Source organism: Conger conger, chromosome 17 (assembly GCF_963514075.1).
Source record: "Conger conger chromosome 17, fConCon1.1, whole genome shotgun sequence".
Classification (NCBI taxonomy): Eukaryota; Metazoa; Chordata; class Actinopteri; order Anguilliformes; family Congridae; genus Conger; species Conger conger.
In genome coordinates, this window is record NC_083776.1 from 19451068 (window position 1) to 19474300 (window position 23233).

General features: G+C 44.9%; 1 protein-coding gene across 6 annotated transcripts in view; it reads right to left on the reverse strand.

Moving 5' to 3' along the window:
* Positions 1 to 23233, reverse strand: part of man1a2 (mannosidase, alpha, class 1A, member 2) — a 118602-nt gene that overhangs the window by 52612 nt on the left and 42757 nt on the right. For all 6 annotated transcript variants that reach the window (XM_061226733.1, XM_061226732.1, XM_061226728.1 and 3 more), the window contains one exon: positions 16744 to 16840. In XM_061226733.1, the coding sequence (XP_061082717.1) occupies positions 16744 to 16840 (97 nt within the window). The remainder of the gene's footprint in view (positions 1 to 16743; positions 16841 to 23233) is intronic.

A 23233-nucleotide genomic window follows, 5' to 3' on the forward strand; every position in this document is an offset into this window, starting at 1 on the left:
ATTGTATGCCTCAGCGTACGAGCCGCACTGCCTTGCGTAGCAGCTTTAGTATTAAGTGCGTTAACTCCACTGAATCAGACCCGGGTCAAACACGTAATCGTTTTGGATTCAAATACCGTTCTGCGCTCGACTGATCTTATCTGGTAAAAACAGAGACAAACACGAGGAACAAGAATGTGGGGTTTGAACTTTTTGAGAGTATTTCATAAGTTCCAATTTGCCAGACGAGCTCAGTGAAAACGCAGGAAAGCATTTGAATGCGGAGCGATTATGCGTGTGACCCAGGTCTGCCGCGCACTGCGTAGGAGTGCGGACTGCAGGAGTGCAGGGCGCTGCTGGAACCACGGCGGTTGCGGATGCCAGCACATTACCGAGTGGGCACTCGTGGCTTTGGCAACGGCCGGCACCGACTGTTTCAGTCCACTCATTCATCTCCACTAAGGAGAGGGAACACAATTACAAAGCAATGAAACTGATTAAAGCACGAATGATGGCCGCCATTGTTTATTTCCCTGGATGATATTAAAAAGCTACAACAGCAATGCAGCGGCCCTTTACATATAAAGAGGCTTTCCACCAATATCCTACTGGAGGTAGGCCCATGTTATCGTCTGCCTTCTGTAGAGGGACACAGAGCAAAACAGCATAAATAGACTGATTGTGCAATGTGTATGAACACTAGGGCCACACGATATATTGTATATTCATCATCATCGAGATATGGACATGCATGATAAACACATGGTGAAAGACTGCTTGAACTGCGATGACTAGTATTTATTTAAATTGATGTTTTGTTAAATTAACTGGCCGTTCATGTGCAATTTGTTCAATCATTGTCTTGGGTTGGTGTTAGCAGTGGACCTGAAGCAGAAACGCATTAGAACTGCGCACACTTCAATATTTATTGCAAGTCATATTGTCATCGCAATATTCATTACATTACATTACACTAATGGCATTCGGCAGATGCTCTTATCCAGAGCGACGTACAACAAAGTGCAAAGTGCATACCCATAACCAGGGATAAGTGCACTGGAAGACCCTAGAGGGAAGAACAATTTCAACTGTATTCAACAACGTAATGGCATATCGCATATTTCCCTCATATGGCGCAGCCCTAATGAACACTGTAGGTTTCAGATATTATCATTCCTGGGCCCACAGAGTAAAACAGCATAAATAGACCGATTGTGTGACGTGTGTGAACAGAGTGGAGCAGAGCTGCAGTGTAGCAGAGACGGCTCACTCTGCCCTCAGTACAGAGGAGGACTTCCTCACGTAGGAAGATGGCTGACCCTGGACCCAGCTCTCCTGAGAGAGACCATCAACATCACCATTACCACATAGGGCGGGTGCAGGCAGAGAGGTGGAGAGTGGCACTACCTGAATGTCTTACATTCAACTGACAAGTAAAAGCACAATGTCTGTTCTGACCCCACTGCCAGTAGAGTAGAAAGCACACAAGTAAGCGTGTATACACACACACACACACACACACACACACACACATGCACACAGACACACACACACACCCACACACGCAAGCTTGTACACACATACAGACACACACACACATGCAAAAATGCCTGCAAGTACGTGAGTGCACACATGTGCATTCACACAGCTGCACACACAGGCAAGCACAGACACACAAACAGGTGTACACACACACACACACACACACACACACACAGACACACACACACAAGCAAGCACGGACACGCAAGCACGCACGCACACACACAAATGAGTACATACAAGGTCAGTTTTCTCATGCCTAAACCCTGATCCTGTGTTAAGGGAGACCAAAAGAAAAGAACAAAAGAACAAAATGGAAAGTAATCGTAGACACCTCCTTCACCATGGAGCTGTCATCACTTCAGCAACAAGCATTCCATCCTCTCGCAGTTTCCCTCTCTTTCCCGCTCGGTTCCTGAGCGCAGTAAACCCCCCAGCGCTGTAAGAGGATAAGGGCTGGGCACGAGTGTGTGGCACTGAGAGACTGTGTCCAGGGCTTTATGCAGAGTGTGCTGAGTGGCCCAGCTACAGGACCCAAGGGGGTGGGGCGTGTGTGTGTGTGTGTGTGTGTGTGTGTGTGTGTGTGTGTGTGTGTGTGTGTGTGGGGCTGCCAGGAGGCTTGAGAGCCGCAGGACATTAAGCACCCCCTGCCCACACACACACACACATACACACACATACACACACACATACACACACACATACACACACACACACACACACACACACAAAATCAACTCCTTCCCACAATCCTCTGCACCGCCACATTCCGCAGAGCCCTCAAAGTCCTTCGGACAAATCCCCGTTCCTCACCTCCTCCTCCGGAACCCCGAGACCAGGCTCAAAATCCGCCGATTGGGAAAACCACAGAAAACTTGGCAACACAGAGAAACACTTGCATATTTCTCCATTACTTCACCCAGTCAAACTCACATTTCTGTTCACAGAACAAGACAAACGGAGCACTTCCTACCGCAGATCTCCTGGCTTAGAACAATCCCATTACCAAACAAAAACAGAGGCAAGTACAGTACATTTTAGGCTCCGGTCTTTGTACTAAGCTCAGCCGTGGAGTTGAGCAAAACAATGAAGAAAGTGCCTCTATTGTTGTCCTAACACCAAGAGAGCTCTGGAGAATGGGCTTACAGATGCCTTACCGAACAAGTAAAAGACCAGGCTAACACAAAACGTCCTCACGATACTACTGGAATGTTCCGTCAAAAATATAGCATTGGCACTGCATTGCAGCAAGACTGGGACATGGTTTAGTGTGAGCCGAGGACATGCATACTGTAGTGCACCAGCCAGTCCACTCTTCTTCATCGTGTACTCTGTTCTCCCTTCACTTCAGAACTCCCCACTGACTCAGACTCCGGAAACCACACTTCTTAGTATGAGAAACACGTTTTTATTCCCCCATCATATTTTCCCCCAGTTCTTACAGTATGGCGTTTCTGCTGCTATGGACCGCTCCTATATGGATTATTAATAAGGGACCGGCAAGTATTCTAAAAAAATAAATTAAATTATACTCAATTATTCATACAATACTGCAACCAGAGGAACATCTAAACATCCAATAAACAGTTAAAGCAGGCAGTTACAGGAGAGAAATGCGCAGCTACGGAAAGATGGTTGTGTAGAAAAAGCCTTGGCGAGCTCTCCTCACCTATGGGTTCATCACTAATTCAGTAACCCCCCCCCAAGGATTCAATGAATTAAATATGAGCTCTCTGCATTCTCGGGAGATAAATAAACAAACAAACAAGCACGCAAACAACAAACAAAATATAACTTTCCAGCCTGCGGTTGACCTGAAATATCTTTCAAATGTGTTTTATTTACTTTTCATTCTTCCTATTATTATTTTTAATGTGTTTGTCATGGATGTCGACGGAGAGTGTGAGACAGAGAGACAGAATATGAGTCACTCCAGGAAGAGGAGACGGATGCTACTTCACTATTTTAATAGGTTCTCCTCTGTCTAAACAGACTGGAGATTCACTGCATCACTGACAGGAGCCCTAAATCATTCCAAAAATACCCACACTGCAACATCTTTCAGATCTGGGCAAACTGCCCCCTCACGGGCCGAGCAGGACCCCTGTCACACAGCCATATGCTCCGTCTGTTACCTCTCCTCTGCCACCTCTGCCTCCACCTCCACCTCTTAACTACGTCACGCTTTCTCATTGTCCCCACTGTGCAGCTCTGTTTCCATCCTGCCACCCCTCGCTACGTCACCGCCACGCTTTTATCACTCATTCATCTCCTTTGTCCCTCTCTTTTATCATCCATTCATCTCCTATGTCCCTCTCTTTTATCATCCATTTAATTCCTATGTCCCAAACTTTTATCATCCATTCGTCTCCTGTCCCAAACTTTTATCATCCATTCATCTCCTGTCCCTCTCTTTTATCATCCATTCATCTCCTATGTCCCAAACTTTTATCATCCATTCATCTCCTATGTCCCTCTCTTTTATCATCCATTCATCTCCTATGTCCCAAACTTTTATCATCCATTCATCTCCTATGTCCCTCTCTTTTATCATATATTCATCTCCTGTTCCAAACTTTTATCATCCATTCATCTCCTATGTTCCAAACTTTTATCATTCATTCATCTCCTGTTCTAAACTTTTATCATCCATTCTTCTCCTATGTCCCAAACTTTTATCATCCATTCATCTCCTATGTCCCTCTCTTTTATCATCCATTCATCTCCTATGTCCCAAACTTTTATCATCCACTCATCTCCTATGTCCCAAACTTTTATCATCCATTCATCTCCTATGTCCCTCTCTTTTATCATCCATTCATCTCCTATGTCCCTCTCTTTTATCATCCATTCATCTCCTATGTCCCTCTCTTTTATCATCCATTCATCTCCTATGTCCCAAACTTTTATCATCCACTCATCTCCTATGTCCCTCTTTTATCATTCATTCATCTCCTATGTCCCTCTCTTTTATCATCCATTCATCTCCTATGTCCCTCTCTTTTATCATCCATTCATCTCCTATGTCCCAAACTTTTATCATCCACTCATCTCCTATGTCCCTCTTTTATCATTCATTCATCTCCTATGTCCCAAACTTTTATCATCCATTCATCTCCTATGTCCCTCTCTTTTATCATCCATTCATCTCCTATGTCCCAAACTTTTATCATCCATTCATCTCCTATGTCCCAAACTTTTATCATCCATTCATCTCCTATGTCCCTCTCTTTTATCATCCATTCATCTCCTATGTCCCTCTCTTTTATCATACCATTCATTTCCTAGGTCCCAAACTTTTATCATCCATTCATCTCCAATGTTCCAAACCTTTACTCTTCAGTCAGTCACTCAGTCACTCACTGGCGTTTCCAAAAACTTTATTTTCAATTACCTCCATCTCCAGCAGTCCTGCACACATCTCTATCTGACAGCTAGAGAGGCAACTGTTCATTGAAAACACAGAACCATTCGGTTTGCCGCCCACGGTTGAGTTTGCACACACTCCATTTTGGTTTGGTCTGCTTACTTCAAAAATCCTCTTTTATGTCCATCTATGTTTCAGACTAGGAACTCACAGCTTATTTTTCTTTTTTCAAATTGTAAAACCTACAGACACGCATTGAGCACTTTATTAGGTATTTATTAGACTTACTTTTCTCACTTATTGATATTCCGCTGCTGTAGCCTATCCAACGCTCTTCTGCATACCACTGTTGTAATGTGTGGTTATTTGTGTTACCATCACATTTCTGTCAGCTTTGACCAGTCTGGCCCTTCTCCTCTTATGTCTTTTATTAACAAGAAATTTCTGTCTGCAGAACTGCTGCTCACTGAGTGTATATTGCCCATTTTAGTTTGATGTCATACAAAACTGAGAAGTGGAAACATTTCCACGGGTGAAGCATCAGCAAGTGCAGCTTACCACTGAAGCACCAGTTAGTCAGTCAGACATTTTGCAAAACAGCAAGCGTGCGAGAAACCACACAGTTATAAAAGCCTCTGACATCGTTACAGTGCGCTGTTTGGGAGCGTTATGGATTTCCTGTTAAGACCAGTACTAATGGGAATAAGGTGGTGGATTAAATGATGTCTGTGTGCAAGCATTGCTTCACAACTGTGCCTAAATGCTAATAGCAATGAACGATGACCCATTTCTGTCAACATCACCCTGGTGCGTCCATTACAAGCACAATAAGCACAACAAGAACTGATTTAACAAGGTGGTGTTCTACCCTTCGAGTGGAAGCTTAAGCTGCAGCCATGTCCTGTTCATTTGGATACAGTAAAATACAGAAATTTCACGTGGAAAACTATTATTTTAAGAATTTCAAGAACTGATCTTTAATGAGATCCAAATTCATGAATGTTCTGTTGTCCTGTTAACACAGACTAATGCAGGTTGAGTTAATGCTCTATTTTATGCTTACAGTCTAAGATGTGGGCATTATTTAAGAGCAAACTGGCACTTTTCCTTATGAAAGCAAAGCAGTGAAACCCTGTCTGTTCTCATTTTTCATTCTCATTTCATCATTTCATCAAATTACTGGAATTACCCACAGGCATTGTTACCTCTTTCTCCGCTTCAACAGAAACTTGCATTAAAAAAAAAGAAAAAAGGAAAAATCTTGCCAATATGACACTCTATCAGCCCATATCATCTCACTCTTCTTCTGTCTCATAGCTGGTACAGAAAATGCAGTAGTACAAGTTAGTTTGAAACAATAACTGAACTCACGCCTTCTCCCTCCATACTCTCTCCCCTCTTTCTCTTGTTTGAGATTCATTATGTCATGTTTTTACGCCAAATCCGTTCCAATATGATTCGTATGTGGCAGGGAATACAATCATTTCATGTTTGTGAATTCATTTCCTCTATTTCATAAACCAGCAGACAGACGTACTGTTGGCGGACGAGAGAGGATGCGCACTGGGCCTAGAGGGAGAGTCCTCAGAAAAGCGGTTTAAACAAAACCAGAACCAACCGGAACCGCAGTGCACTGGGATTAACTCTCCATGGAAACCTCCTTGCAAGGCTCTCCGCCAAAACTCTGACCAAATTACAACATTCATTTGGATCCCACACGAAACATCTGCTGCGTCTATCCACCAACTGCCAATTTGTTTCACGTCCCTGCTGTTGTGGAAGAAAGATGCACAGCTTGCCTGAAGATCTCAGCCTAATGAAAAAAACAACAGAACTTGCGTAACACTTCTTAGAATGGCGCAAAACACAGTTGTCCTACCAGTGTTTGTCTAATCTCTGCTTATATCACTGAAGCCAGCCTCGGTGGTGGAAATAAAACTCGCTGACAGTTTCAGCAGTTTCAAAAAATAACCGACGCGTGCTCTCTGCCTTTCCATGGTCCTATAGAAACGACCGGTGTGCGGGCAAATCCCATGCAGTAAGCAGGGCCCCATCGTTTCAGCAGTCCATAGCCGGTTATTCAGCTGAACATTAGTGGTGTCCAGACAGCCGCCCCGGCTGAATACAGATCAACATAATTAGCTGTGATTAGCCTGTGATTAGATAGATAAGGGCCCCCAATCGTAATCAGTTTAGAGTCTGCGTTTTCAGCAGGGGATCTTTGGACGCCTGGGGACCCCTGAAGTTACCGCAGGGGCCCGGCCTGACATGATATGCCATGATTAGGGAAAGTATTTAATTAAATAAATAATTAATTAATTAAATAGATAATTAAAGGAATGCCTTTAAGTCTGGATGCGGGTCCCTCAAAGGCTGTTAAAAAAAAAGTATTAAAAAAAAAAAAAAAACAACCCAAAATGGAACCAAAATGCAGCAAAAAGGCAGCAAATTAACTGAATGAGTTTGACCGGATAATTCTGACACTGGAAGAAGCAACAGCAGAGCAGAATGTCTCTCACTGAACTGCCATTCTACCAGCACTGCCCACGCACAGATGCAACAAGCCAATCAAATTACACACAGGCTACAACAGGGCACAGGCCCACACAAGATATTTTTTCATATGAAGGGACTGCAGCTTCTCACACTGTACGCAAGTGCATGGAGCTCCCAACAATGGCGGTCGTTTCACTGCATTCCAAAATGGTGGCCGTAACAAATGAACAAACCTTTCCCAACTGCCTCCTCAAAGCAGACCGGGAGCGTTGTCAATGTCGCAGTGGGAATACCACGCAAATGACTGTCGCAAACCTGTGAGCTAACCAGTAACACTGGATACACAAAAAACAAGTCCCAGTGGAACCGTTTTAATTGGTCTCTTGAGTTTTCGACAAATTTACGACAAGCCTTGGTGAGGTTTTTTTTTTTTTTTTTTTTTTCTGTGCGCATGCTGAAATCCTTGTCCTGGCTTGACACTGTAGATCATGCAGTGCCTGACCTGAAACCATAGTTGTTCTTGCAGAAAACTTACCAGCAGACAGATATCAAGCCGTTTTTACTGCCATGTCAGGTCAACCTACTGCTGATAGACTGCCAACAGCTAAAGTAAAATAACCGTCCAGTAATGTCAGGTGAAAAAAAACCATGGCAAGGCATTGCAAGGTTTTCTGCAAAACCACAGCAAAAGTGAACAAGAGAGATGGGGGGAATATGTAAGTGTCATATTTAGTAATACAAGATGGCGACTCGCGGAACATCAGGAAGTTAGGAACTTATTGAGCTTGGACTAGTGAGGGTTCATCCTCCAGCAGTTAACATGTAAAACAGTGGATGTTCTGAGAGGTGGGCATTGAACTGATGAATGTAACCTGGTCTTTAGAGGGGTCGGTGGTCTGACGCTTTATAGTCTTTTTCTCGTTAGGACTTTGGTGGTCTGCAAAGTCATTTTGAGTGTCTTTGTTCATTTCTGTTAATCTTACTATTTTATTTCTGTGTTCCATTTATTTACAATGCGTTGACTTTATAATTGTTTTGATTTTAGTGCTGAATGAAAGCACTGAGCTACACTGTATGTATGAAAGGTGCTATAAAAGAAATAAAAGAAAAGTCGAGACAAATAGGCAGAAACTGGAGCAGTTTGTGGCTTTGTGTGTCCGTCCACGTTGTGGCCCGTTTTATACCATATGCTTATCGGACTGAATTTCTCACCACTGTTGGTATTGTCCAAAAATACACAATTTTATAGCACAATTCACCTTCAAACTCGAGCGCTGCATCTGGGACTCCCCACAAGAGCTGTGTTTCATGTTCGTTCTCATACAGGTTCTTTTACACAATGCAACAAGTGAACTAGGTTTAATAACCCTGGAAACCCCACCATACTGCCAGGGAGGCTGAAGGAGGATGAGCAAGGCCCAGTTCCAATACACATAAGATGGACTCTGACATGAGTGAAACAGGAAAGAGCAACATTGTTCCAGGCTGGCACCAGTGAATAGAAAGGTCACAGTCAGGCTTTACCGTGTCTTAACCCTTTCAGGTGTGAGATCACGTGACTGAATGCGCTCGACTGAACATTCGAAAGCTGAGGTCACAATCACGACTGGTTGTTTCAAGAACACTGACTTACAGCCTCAGAAAAAAGAAAATCCAGATAGTAACCCTCTGCAGAGTTGGTTAATGGAGCACACTGAGTGACCCTTGCTGATCTGGGTCCATGTATAATGTTTCCTAGCTGACACCACCTCACTGAGGAGTGGAGGAGTCAGTAACAAGGTGATAATTGGAATGGGAATGGGCCCGTTAGCTTGCTCGACCCAGGGGCTAGTTATACAGGCCTGAGCATTAACCCTCCAGCCTCAGTCACCAGGGATCAGACACAGGGCCGACCCACCGAGCAGCGACCGTTTGTACACAGCAACTTTAGGGGTGGGATTTAACAAAGTGTAAAATTCAATCTGTCGCTGTAGAATTGTTTTTCTGACAGCAGGTAGGGCACAGGAAAAGAAAATCCATCCAATTAGTCCACTGTGGATTCAGAGCGGAGGACATGTTATTTCTGCTCTTAATACCTCAGTGACTAATGTTCAACCGACTCCGCTTCAAATTGCTTTTCCCTGAAAAAGCATGTGTAATGTCCATTTTTTGCATTCTTTCGGGAGTAATCCTGTATCTCTCGTCTACAACTCAAATCTTAAATGGTCACCAAAGTAATAGCCCTATTTGCCTCAGCAGTAGGTACAATGATTATTATAATGATTGATTCATTTGTAGTCATGGAGTGTAGAAATAAGCCATGACTGAGAAGGTCAACACAACTGGACCCATGTTACCAGAACATCCATCCATGGTCAAAACATCCATGCATTTATATCGATCTGCCAATACTTCTCCATAAGGAATCGATGCTTTAAGCAGACTCCGTTCAATATAAACATGCTCTGAGTATGACATCAGCATGACCTATAAACCTCAGGCTAACACTTAGCCTCGCTAATGGAGGCTAGCTGACCACACAGAAATGGTTATGCAGTTTTTACCATCTGTTCTTCCAGTCCTTTCTAAAGAAAATGAGTTGCCTCCCAATGCTGAAAAAGCTATTTCTTATTTGTGCTGCAAGAAATCCCAGAAGAATGCCACGGTCGAAAATGATGAGTTTAGCAGGACAGATATCAGACATACCGACGGCTCAAACCCCACTAACATCCTGCTAAAACGTACCTTCCGCCTGAACGCTTCAAGGACCGCCAGTAACTACAGGCCCCAGTACCAGCGGAATTTATTCTTCCACGAAAGACAAATTCACCTCGGCGGGGTTTAGAGGAAACTGCTCGTTTTTCTCTTCCCCGCTCTGTCACCTATTTCTTGTTCTTATTTCCGTTCAGGTGTGTGGTGCATGCTGGTCTGCAAATCACTGTCAGGCAGTGGAAGTGGCGTAGGACCTGAGAGGACCTGAAGCAGGAACACACCACACCATCCGAAGGGTGAGAATGTGCGTCTCATCCACACCTGTGTCTCATGAGACTGTGAGACTGTCTCATTTGTACCTGTGTCTCATGAGACAGGGCGTTCCATCAGTATCCCAATACAAGGGAGAGTCCATTATGCCAATAAAATTTAAAACTGCATTCGATTGAATCTCGAGGAGGGGGTCCTATCATTTCCAATGAGTGTCACAGCATATCCTGTATCAGATGCCATATCCACACTGCAGTTTCAAACTGCCGGTTCAATTCAGGGAGTGGCGAAACTGGAAGCAACCAGAAACGAGGATGCTGTTAGAGATATTTTTGTGATGCAATTAGTGCAATTAGTCGCCCATTACAAACAACAGCTTTGAGACACCTGGAGACAGGGGCTCTCCTGCAGAGACACTGACCCTAATGACATGACTCTGCTATATAGCAACAAGCTACAGCTGTGCCCTTACGCCTCAGCCTATTTCTGGAGCAACTGAGACTCCAGACCTGGGTCAAATACGTAGTTGTTTTGGTTTTCTACGCTTTACTGAGCCTGTCCGTGTATTAGAACCTATGAAATACTCTCAGAAAGTGCAACACCTGTTGTTCGGTCCTGTTGGTTGGCTCAACTGCACCAGGCAAGATCAATCGAGCACAAAAAAGTATTTTAAAATCAAAGACAACCACGTATTTGACCCAGATCTTGCACACGCACACGCTTCCCAATATTCAACTCAATGTGATAAACAAGGGTAAGTGCATTTTCAAATGAGCATATTTTGTATGCATATGGCACTAAATAAACACTAAGAAACAAGTGGCACTGCATTATTTACTGCAGCACAGCGAGACACTTCACAAAGTGGAGGGCTGACCGATGACTGATCAAAAGGCTCAGCGCAAAGTAATGTTCTATGCAGATTCTGTCAGCTAGTAAATGTGCATTAGTTAATCACCACACACTAAATCCTTGTTTTCCCGAAACAATTTAAAATTGCATCTACATGGAATTGTGGCGGAACCATACTCACAACGCCATTTGTGTGTGATTAAACTGAAGTCACAACTTCAACAAACTGGGATTTGTGTACGGCGGGGAAAAGCAAAAGACGTTCTCTTCGGCAAAACCTTTCACACTGCCTTGCTTCCTCGTAATATGCGCCCGACGACGCTGACAATCACAAGATTACAAAGAGCAGTTGGGCTGCCGAAGGCCGGATGACATCATTCCAGGTGATATTCAGTTCTGCGTCTCCCCCCTCTGACACGCCGAGGGCTTAAACTGCGTTGGAGAAAAATGCGGCAGTCCCCAGGACTGACTGATGAGTATTTACTGTGAAGCTCCATTAATTCAGCCTGGAGACGCCGGGCGTAAAAGCTCAGGACTGGAGGTGGTCAGTCACTCTCCCTCTTCCCCGCTCTCGTCCGCTAACCCCCGCTCGCTCTCTCGCTCTCGATCCGAGATTACACGCGTGCTATCTCTGTCTGTTACTCAAATAGGATGATGAATATTTAACCGAGGTACTGCGCTGTGATGAATGGAAACCGGCTGTGAGCGTGGGGATGATCTTCTCGGAGAGAATCTACAAAAGGACACCTAAATGCCCAACTGAATATTTCAGCACATTATTAGCATTAGTATTTCACACAGAGATGTCAGTCATAGCGTGTAGGCCACTACGTGTGCGAGTCCAGTAAGGTAGAGCTTCATTAGAGTCCTATCACAGTGCATCACGTCCTTTTCAATGCTGCTTCACAATCACAGAATTCATCTACAGAAAAAGATAGTGTGTCCTACATTGACAAACAAAGCAGTTTCATAGCCTGGGTGAGCTCTATCTGATACTCTTCATGTTATTACAGAACCCGACTACATCACCATGGTACAAAGCAGAATAAAGACAGGCGACCTGTTTGGGTAAAAGAATACCTGTATAAAGGCATCGTAAACAATGGCCTTGGTGTTAGAGAGTGAGATGTTTTCATCCGCTCCCAGCTCAGTGAGGGTAACACAGCCCAGATCAATATGACCTGAGCCCGGAGGACAGAGCCACACCTTGGCCATCCCCTTCCAGAAACGTGAGCCATCCCCAAACCCCAAACATGACCCCATTCCTTCAGTGTGTTGCATGAAACATGACCATGCGCCCACGTTAGGCTCTACGAAACCACCACGATCCGCGTTTATGCATGGAACCGTGACTGCGTTCCTTCTTTTAGCTAAACCTGACCGTGGCCTTTCTCCGTTGATACGTCTCACCAAACCTGACGAGGACCATCTTTACGTTTCACCAAAGCTTACTACGGCACTGTTTCATCTATGTTTCACCAAGCCAAAATATGACCATCACCAATCGAGTTTTACCAAACCTGAGTATGACCAAGTTCAATCTATACGTTTCACCAAACCTGACCACGAACACGACCGTGTCACCCTTGAGAGTAACTGTGCTACTGTGGGCAGGGCCCGACAGCAATATGAGCGGCAGTGTAGCAGTGTTTCCGAGCTCCATCAGCTTGGAATCTCAAAAGGACTCAGCCTTCAGATTTACGCTCCTGACGTTTCACTACGTAACATTATTCCCAGGCAAAAGCAGTCCATGCAAGATGTAAACTCATTGTACATCAAGAGCTTAGGCACAGATCAGCACCATCGACCTGTGTTTAAAGTTAAATGTCGTAGGGGGGCGTATTGCATACAAAGAGAAGGGCTGTGCGTGGGAGCAAGCAGCACAGCAAGCAGCACACTCCAGTACCTCGCCTTACCAGCAGGGGGTACACCTGAGACAGACCCTTCTCCATGCAAGAGACTCACGCTAGAACCACAGAAAGCTAGGCTGTGGTAGACACCACAGAGGGAGGAGAAGAGGAGACTTCAGAGGTGTGTGTGAGTTGGAGCGGTTGTGCCTCTGTGGCACTCTGTGGCACACAGTGGGTAGGAGAAACTGCTGCTCTTCGAGACGGGAGCACTATCCAGCACACTTTATTTACTGAAACACTCCAGCGGTCTGGGAAGAGGAGGAAGGATGGGAAACCACCCCGATGTTACTGTCAGCAGGATGGATAGCGCCTCCGGTTTTTTACCTCAAAGGGCCCCAAATGTTTTCTTCAGTTACTTCGCTGAAATCCTGCATTCGTCCTCTATCCTGACAGCTTGCAGGCATAGTTTCCACTGCACTGGCCTTGTTTGTTTAAACGGCTGTAAAAATACAAAACTGTTTTCCCTTTATCTCTGCCGATCCAGTTGTGTGGTTCTAAAAGGCCCAACAAACATCTGGCAAAAAACAGGCCAAGCAACACGACCTGAATCCGGAAGGCTGAATTTAGGCGACTGTCACCAAGTTCCTCTCGGCGTCGAACGTCAACGGCGAAAACTCGGCAGCTCCCTCTGACGCCGGTTTTGTCGCTGAAGCCTCAAAATATGTCTGACATCTGGGCCAGAGGACAGAAACAAATGTGACCTAAATACTGATGAAGAATAAAACCAGTTCCAAAAGGACGTGCTGAACCCCAGCAGTGTAACTAGTCATGTTCCCATGGGGTGCAGGCATTCCAGAACATTACAAGCAATGGTTTCTATGGTTTCCTTGTACAGCTGGCCGGAGCTCTCTCCGACCAGTGCATTTCTGGTCATAATAGTCATAATTTGTTGTTTAGCCCACAATTACATCCAAAGCGACTGCATTGCTCCAGGTGACAATCACCCTGGAGCAATGTGCGGTTAAGGGCCTTGCTCAAGGGCCCAGCGGTTCTTATTGTGGCCACACCGGGGCTTGAACCACCAACTTTCCAGGTCCCAGTCAAGCATCTTCGCCTCTAGGCTACAGGCTGCCGTATTCATCACCAAACCAGACTGACTGCAGACCTGTAGGGTTCTTCACTAAACCAGACTGACTGCAGACCTGTAGGGTTCTTCACTAAACCAGACTGACTGCAGACCTGTAGGGTTCTTCACTAAACCAGACTGACTGCAGACCTGTAGGGTTCTGCACTATAGTTGCCCTTTTGCAAACAGAACAAAGATTGTATTATTAATAATACTGGGAGGTAAACCGTTGATGTGAGCAGAAGAAAAAGGACACAGGATACTCTGAAAGGGTTACACACTAAAATATTACCCATAAGCGCCTCGTCAGCTCAAGTTACCCTGTTTTGGAGGGGCGACAGGGAGGCTGTAATTTCAAACTCCACGACCGGCATGTTTACCCACGTGTTTTGAGGAACACAAAACGTTACCTCACCTTCGAGTATGGAGTCAGGGATCAAATTACACCAGCCATAAACCTACCCCTAATGTAATTCCATCATTCTCCTCCAATTATGTTTTATTAGATTACATAACCTGGGCAGCAGGCTTGCTGCTGATGTCAAAACATTTGAGAAGCATCTTAACATGGGACCTCGAGAGGAAGTGTGAAACGCTGTCAAACGCAATTACCCATGGCACAACGGGAGCGGTGAATAGACTTTCAACAAACGTGGAAAGCAGACACCTCACATCATTACACGTAGAACTCAGACGCAGCGGAAATCGATCTCTTCACTGTCTGACACGGATCCCCAATTATATCTTCCCCGGCCTGCTATCAATCACGGCTCAATTTCAGCTTCTAAAACGCACCAAAGGACCGCACGACCATACACTGCTCTTCACACCGAAGCAGAAATTTATGGAGAATGGCACTTAAAGAAGCTAATCACTGTCTAAACTGCGCCGTTTCCAACCGATTGCTTTCTTAATGGTAGATCACAGGCTAGAACACGGTTGTGTAGGAGACGTAATCAATGGAAAGCGGCTAAAACACTGAACCGCGTGTGAAATTAATGGGCCGCGGAGAACAAAGACACGAGACTGGGGTAGATCTGTTTCAGGAGTGTGCCATGCAGAAAAACCCACACCAACAAGCCTTATACTTTGTCGCATACTTTGTTGTATGACGAAAATGACGCATTTTTCATACTTTGTCACACAGCTTTGACTGGGCAACCAGATGGAACACTGAGATTCATTGTCATGGATAGGCTACGCCAAGCTTCGTCACATTTTCAAAAATGTAAACATCAGTTGTTCGGCATCTTGTCACCAGAGACAACAAAAATTCAAAATGTCCATCACTGTCTGTGGTCAATAAAGATCCTACAGGAGAACAGTGTCCATCACTGTCTGTGATCAATAAAGATCCTAGAGGGGAACAGTGTCCATCACTGTCTGTGATCAATAAAGATCCAACAGGGGAACAGTGTCCATCACTGTCTGTGATAAATAAAGATCCTACATCAGAACAGGGTCCATCACTGTCTGTGATCAATAAAGATCCTACAGGAGAACAGTGTCTATCACTGTCTGTGATCAATAAAGATCCTACATCAGAACAGTGTCCATCACTGTCTGTGATCAATAAAGATCCTACAGGAGAACAGTGTCCATCACTGTCTGTGATCAATAAAGATCCTACAGGAGAACAGTGTCCACCACTGTCTGTGATAAATAAAGATCCTACAGGAGAACAGTGTCCATCACTGTCTGTGATCAATAAAGATCCTACAGGGGAACAGTGTCCATCACTGTCTGTGATCAATAAAGATCCTACAGGGGAACAGTGTCCATCACTGTCTGTGATCAATACAGATCCTACAGGCGAACAGTGTTCATCACTGTCTGTGATCAAAACAGATCCTACAGGAGAACAGTGTCCATCACTGTCTGTGATCAATACAGATCCTACAGGAGAACAGTGTCCATCACTGTCTGTGATAAATAAAGCACCATCTCTACTGGCAGCCAGACCACAGCACCAAGGAAGTCTTATTAATAATGAAGGAATGAGCGTTAGATATGATCACTGTGAATAGAAAATCCACCCCAGCTCCTGTCCCAATCACAGTACACCGCTGAAAATCCCTAAAATAGAATATCTGCAAAGAATCTCATCCAGAACTGATGGATTGAAAGATAAATGTGGTAACCGTTGTATAAAAGCGGTATGGAACTCGAACCTGTGGTATATTGTGGATATTGGCACAGCGAGGGGGGTACCGGCACAACACAAAGCTGTGCCAATATCCCCGATACACCACGCGTTCTCCTTCCATAACGCTAAATCAAACAACACTTTTCATAGCCAATTTGTTCAACTGAAAATTTTTGGCAGTGGGTGAGGCCACGGGAAGTCCACACGTGGGTCAAATACGGAATTGCTTTTCATTCAAATACTTTCCCACACTAAGCTTGTCTGGTGTATTAGAACCTATGAAATACTCTCAAAAAGTGTAAACCCGGCCTTCTGGTACTCTTGGCTGGCAATATCAATCAAAACAATTATGTATTTGACCCAGGTCGAGAAGGAGGGAGAGCACATTAGCCATTATGCTCTGCTGCTGCCCAGCGCCACTCACCGAAGATGTTGGTGGAATGTCCTTTCTTAGAGAGCGGCTTGAGCTCGTTGTGTCCCCAGCCACACTGCCTGTAGCTGTCCCACGCGTGCTTCATCATCTGAAACAAACACAGACACACAACACATACGCCATGGTTAATCAACTGTCCCTGACCGGCGTTTACCAACCAACTTGCAGAGTTAAAATGGCGACCACCTCTCTCAACTCCAGTCCTCAGGACCCACTTGCCAGAAGGCTTTTGTTGTAACCAGGAACTCACACACAATTTTCTGGTGGTTTGATTGGTTCAGTCATTAAATCAGGTGTGCAAGTTCCTGGTTACAACAAAAACATGAGAAACACAGATTTAGACAAGATGAGAAACCCTGATTTAGACCACATGAGAAACACTGATTTAGACAAGATGAGAACCCCTGATTTAGGCAACATTTGGACTGTGCACCAGTCTGTGGGAGTAATGAAGAAAATGTCACTGCTGATCTATAATGTACTTCCTGAGCTCAAGTTCCCTTCAATTTGCAATTTGGGTTGTTGCCTGAAGTGCCAACCCTTTAATGGGCCATTAATTAGCAATATATTCCAGGTCTTTCCAGTGGAACATTTGGTTGCGGTAAAACTCAATATAACAGTTTATATATTTTTACAACAAGTTACATTTATTTGAACAAGCAGCACTCTTCCTTGTTCAGTCAGACTGCTTGTGTGTAGAGACTCTGCAAGCTGTCAGAGATGCTGCCTTGCTCCAGGGTTTTTCAGAAACGCCCTGTACCAGATGTAGTTGTGACTCTCAGAATCTAAAACATCTCTTACTTTTATGCAAACCCATAACTATGTAAATAGCTAACATTCCACACATTACTCTCAGTTCTCCCAAGACTTCCAGTCACAAGACCAGTTACCTCAGCACTACACTGCAAACCAGTCTTAGTTCTACATTACATACAGCCATAAATTTAAGATCAGAAAAGGGTATGTCAAGAATTATCATCCAGTTTGACCAAACATGCCTAATTCAGTAATTAGCCAAACTGCGGCACTTGTTGTAGCCGTTTTAGCCAGTATGGAAGTGCTTTCAGAATGTAAAATCTGCAGAAAGCAGAACTTCAGATCCTTCCAGACAAGAGCACTGTTTAAGCCACAATGGAGCAATCGCGTCTCAAAGCAGAAGAACAATCCCCTGAAACCATTCACTGCAATGGCACGCAATCGACATCCATTGTTCCTCTCTCTGATGTCACTGTGGCAATTCGTACTCTCAGATCTACAGTAAGCCGTTGTTCGGTGCTTGGGCCGAGGAGACTTTGGTACACATCTCCACCAGCTGACACTTAACAAATAAACACTTTCAGGACTGTTCATTTCTGCGTGTCCTTTCACTGACTATAAGTGCAACATTGGTTTACAATAGAGAAGGCTGTCAGTGACTGACATCTAACATTGAGAAAACGGTGTAGATAGATTGGCTATGCTCTCGAAGGATGGCTTAGAATCTGCTGTACGTGTATACAGAGGGCCTGTGCAATTACAGGAAATGCATAGAACAGACCATGGGTCTTTTAGGGGCAGCCTGTAGCAGTGGTTAAGGTACATGACTCGACCCCGGATGGTTGGGGGTTCAAGCCCTGGTACTCGCTAGCTCAGTAACATAGATACAGATAGATTTGCTAAAAACAAATTTAAGAAAAGCTGCGTGCGATGTAGTAGGTACACATAATCGGTGGTTGGCAGAGCCAAACCTGCTGCCTTCCCTGCATCACTGAGGGAAGGAGAGTACCATGGGCTAAAGAACATATACTGAAATGTGCAATAACAGGCCCAGACCAGACCGTGCGCAATTATAGGAACACAGAAAGGTACGTGTATGAACAGCGCAACCATACACTGCAGAGTGTGTGCAATGTGAGGGGAAACTGGTGAGGAGACTGCGGGGTTGGTCTGAACTCCGCACTCGGCTCCGACTGCATGATTACCAGCCAGCCGTGACGTTTCCTCACGGTCCACCTGCGTTTTATTTTTAAGCACTAACCGAATTAGGGGCACTATTAATACATGCTACACAAACAACAACACGTTTGAGGGAGAATGGCGTATCAGCTCCAGTTATATTACCTTGGCTGTGATTCTCTACAGTACATTCCCAGACAGAGCATGATGCACCAAACAAAAATAACACTTCACAAATAACACCCCAACCAACTCTCAGACTACACCCCAAACCATCTCTGTGACTGATCCCCAAACCATCTCTCAGACCAAACCCAATATACAATATACAATCTCAGACCAATGGTCGAACACCCTCTCAAAATTCTGCTACACCCACATCCCACCCAACTCAAAGCCCTTAAAGACGACCTCCATAGCTGCACAGTGCCAATTCATCTTCAACCTTTTAGCTTGTTCAGAAAACATGTTCTGGACCTCTGAACTCTTTCAATAGAAGCCAAGAAACATAGTATGCCAGCGTAACAGCAACAGAAAACATTTTCCAGAATCTTTGAAAGATTAATTTTTTTTCATTGTTATTGGATCACAATGTATCAGTGTGAACAATTATCTGTAAAAATAATATTCTATAACATATGTTCATGCCCTTTAGCTGCAATAGGTACTTTGCACAAATTAACTAAAGAGAAACAGTACAAACAGTAAAGCAATTTTGATAAGGCATCAAAATACGTGATTAGAGTTCTTAACGGAACATTCTAACGCTGAAGTAGCAAACAGTACTGGTAATAGAAAGGAAGGGAGTTCAGGAACAAAAACATCCTGGGAAAACCTCAACTTAAAGGGTTAAGATCCCTGCAGACTGGCCATCTATGGATGGTGAAATAAGAGACAACATGCCTCCCTCATTTTCCGGGTCAGAGCACAGAGGAGACCAGAGAGAACGTCCCCATTTGAAATATCAGCTGCTTAGTTGAACGTGCTGAGGGTAGGGAGGAGTCTCTTCTCCTGCCGCCCAGCCATGGGCAGGTGTGCCTCTCTGATGTCACAGGGCACACGAGGGGAAAGACAAGCATACAAAAACGTCTGGTTTTAAGCGGACTGGGTATTGTACTTGGTCTTCATTTTGGCTTTGTCTTTCATCCTCTCTCTTTCCATCGTACTCCAGCCATCGATTACCGGGGCCCAGTCCAGACGCACAGACGTGCCAGGGCTGGAGCCCCACGAACCAGACCGTCAAACATGAATAAATAATCTCAGGCCCACATGCAGGCCTGGCCTCCCCACACTGGAGGGCAGAGGGGAGTTCATGACTGCGTCTCCTCCTCTAGAGCTGACAGGCAGGGCCTCAGCCACACGGGAGACTGCAGTCCAGGAGGAGCACCCAGTCCCTGTCCTGTCTTCACCCGTCAGTAACAGTGCACTGAGTGAGGTTCTCCATACAAACCCGGGCACGTATCTCCACATTACCCTTCACCCCTTCCTTATCCTTAGTTCTATTCTTAAAATTAACTTTAACTGTAGCAGTATTCATTTATTCTGAAGCATTCTTAAAGGTACAATAGGTAATATCTTTGTGTTAAAACATTGTTACAAGACCATTGTAAATCCCTTCCTATCATTCAAAAAGGCTCACTGATATGTTGACTCGACCTCTGCCTGTGTTTATAGTCCTTAAATTCGGGTTTCAAAATATACAGTTGACTGCCTGACATACTGTACCAAAACACTGTATAACTATACAGTAATTAAACCTCAATGGTTGAAAATTAGTTCTAATTGCCACCGCCAATGGGATTTCAAGGAGAAGGGGGAGGGATAAACAATGTTGTGGTTTGAAGGTGTTTGTGGCTGCAATTCCACCTTTAATGTTCTATTTTGTGTTCATGTTGTATGCATATAATATTTCATTGTATGATATGTGTACTTACATAAGCAGAAGTGCATTAAAAACTTTACATTTTAAATGAAAATGGAAATCTTGCAAGCTCACAGGGGGGGGGGTGAGGTGCATTGGACTTACTGGTGTTCGTGATCACGCCTATGCCTTGCTCTGCCTACTTCTTAATTGCTGAATTTAAACTGATAAATTCAGATTTTTTTAGCAGAACTGAGCTGACTGATGGACAGAGGAAAGATGTACTTTGTGCAACAGAAACAGGTCCTTGCGTTGGCTTCGTCTAGCGTGCCTTCCTGGCGAGCTCCTTCCCACCGTTCTATCCGCAGGCGAAAGAAGGCTTTGCGAGTTAAAGATGCTACATTGTGGGAAATGTTTCATGAAGGACTGGAGGCCTTTGCCTGCGTCCCGCTTCACTCGGTCTCATTTCCCACACCGCGCTTCCGTGCACCGCCAGGGCCGTCTCCTCTAAAGCACACCGCCCATGTCCTCTAAAGCACACCGCCCGTGTCCTCTAAAGCACACCGCCCGTGTCCTCTAAAGCACACGTGTGCTTTCCTCTAAAGCACACGTGTGCTTTCCTCTAAAGCACACCGCCCGTGTCCTCTAAATCACACCGCCCGTGTCCTCTAAAGCACACCGCCCGTGTCCTCTAAATCACACCGCCCGCGTCCTCTAAATCACACCGCCCGCGTCCTCTAAAGCACACCGCCCGCGTCCTCTAAAGCACACCGCCCGCGTCCTCTAAAGCACACCGCCCGCGTCCTCTAAAGCACACCGCCCGCGTCCTCTAAAGCACACCGCCCGCGTCCTCTAAAGCACACCGCCCGCTTCCTCTAAAGCACACCGCCCGCGTCCTCTAAATCACACCGCCCGCGTCCTCTAAATCACACCGCCCGCGTCCTCTAAATCACACCGCCCGCGTCCTCTAAATCACACCGCCCGTGTCCTCTAAAGCACACCGCCCGTGTCCTCTAAAGCACACCGCCCGTGTCCTCTAAAGCACACCGCCCGTGTCCTCTAAATCACACCGCCCGTGTCCTCTAAAGCACACCGCCTGTGTCCTCTAAAGCACACCGCAGAGTGGACCAGGGCTGGAGAATAGGCAGGGTGCACACTCACACTGGCTCATACACCGCACAAACCAAAACTCAAGTCAATCTCAAGTATTTTAGTCTTATCTTGAGACTTAAAATCCTTTTTCGCTAAATAAGACCACATTTCTGTGAATTAATTGTCTTATTTATCCAATGGGATAATAAAATGCATCTTGTCCAGCAAACAGTACCTTAGAACAAGCTGATATTTTCAAAATGTCAAAATCATCTTGTTATAAGATTTTTGAAAATTAAGACATTTCAGTACTGTTTGGAGACCCCCATTTTCTCAGCCAATAAAATACATGCATGTCTATTAGGAATATCACCCACACCAGTTCCCTCCATATGTAGGCCTGTATATTTACAAGCAATTACCATACCTCTGAACATGTGCAGTTCACACCTGCTCTCCCCCATATGCATACAGCACATCCATTACTAACCAATCAGCCGTCCCCAATTGAAATGCGCTTTTGTTACACACCAATCATCGTTTCCCCTGTGTTTGCATTTCCATAATAATTGTGCACCGTTAATGCATCAGATAGCACCTCCCCAGTATTTATACACATGACAGAGTGTTCCTGTGTTAAAGGAACAAGACCTCTGACATATTCACTGCATATTTCCTTAATACTGGCTTTCCGCTCCTGCCAAAAGGCTCCAATAAGGCAAATTCTGGATTGGTTCTGAGGGACGAATATACCAATCACAAGGTGAGATTGTGATGGGAATGAGGTAGTTAAACTATGAGCACATTTATTACCACAGGCAAAATCCTAAACGAGCAGATTTTCTAATCCATCCCTGAAATGGGTTTGGAGGACGGCCAGAAACTGCAGTAGAGAAAAGGTTCTGAAACACGGGTTGAGTGTGCCTGTGTGTGTGTGTGTGTGTGTGTGTGTGTGTGTGTGTGTGTGTGTGTATCGGTGTGAGAGCACCTGTGTGTGTGTATGTGCGAGCATGCTTGTGTGTGTGTGTGTGTGTGTGTGCCTGTCCGTGCATGCACGTGTGCATGTGTGTATCCTAGAATATTACAGGGCGCATGGAATGAAAAAGCAGGGGCATATTTTAAATGTTGTGACTTTGAGTAAGGAGGCTCACACAGGTAGGCAACTGCTGTGTTTTTATTTTCTTCCAAGGATGCTAACTTCAGGCAGTTGTGGTAAATCTGGGCTCTTTTATACTTATCGAAGTCATCGTTCTACTGGACACACAGGAGGCCAGAGCTTGTGACAGCAGCCGAATCTGAGCACAGAGTAAATATTTCATCTCTGGAGGAAGATGGGGCAGCCTTCGCGAAGGAAGCGCAGGACAATACGGGTGATAAAAGGCCTTGGCTGCGATGCAGTCAGTCAGATAATGCGTCCAGGGAGAAAGGTTGAGCTACGCTGACCTTCAAAATGGCAGTCAGTTTATCCCAGCATACAGAGTGAAAATAGACTGGCAGCAGCATCACACTTGAACAGAACACGGGGAAATGGCCGTTCAATGGTAGTTTTTCTCCTGAGGAATGTGGTCTATGATTATTGTTGCTAACTGACCA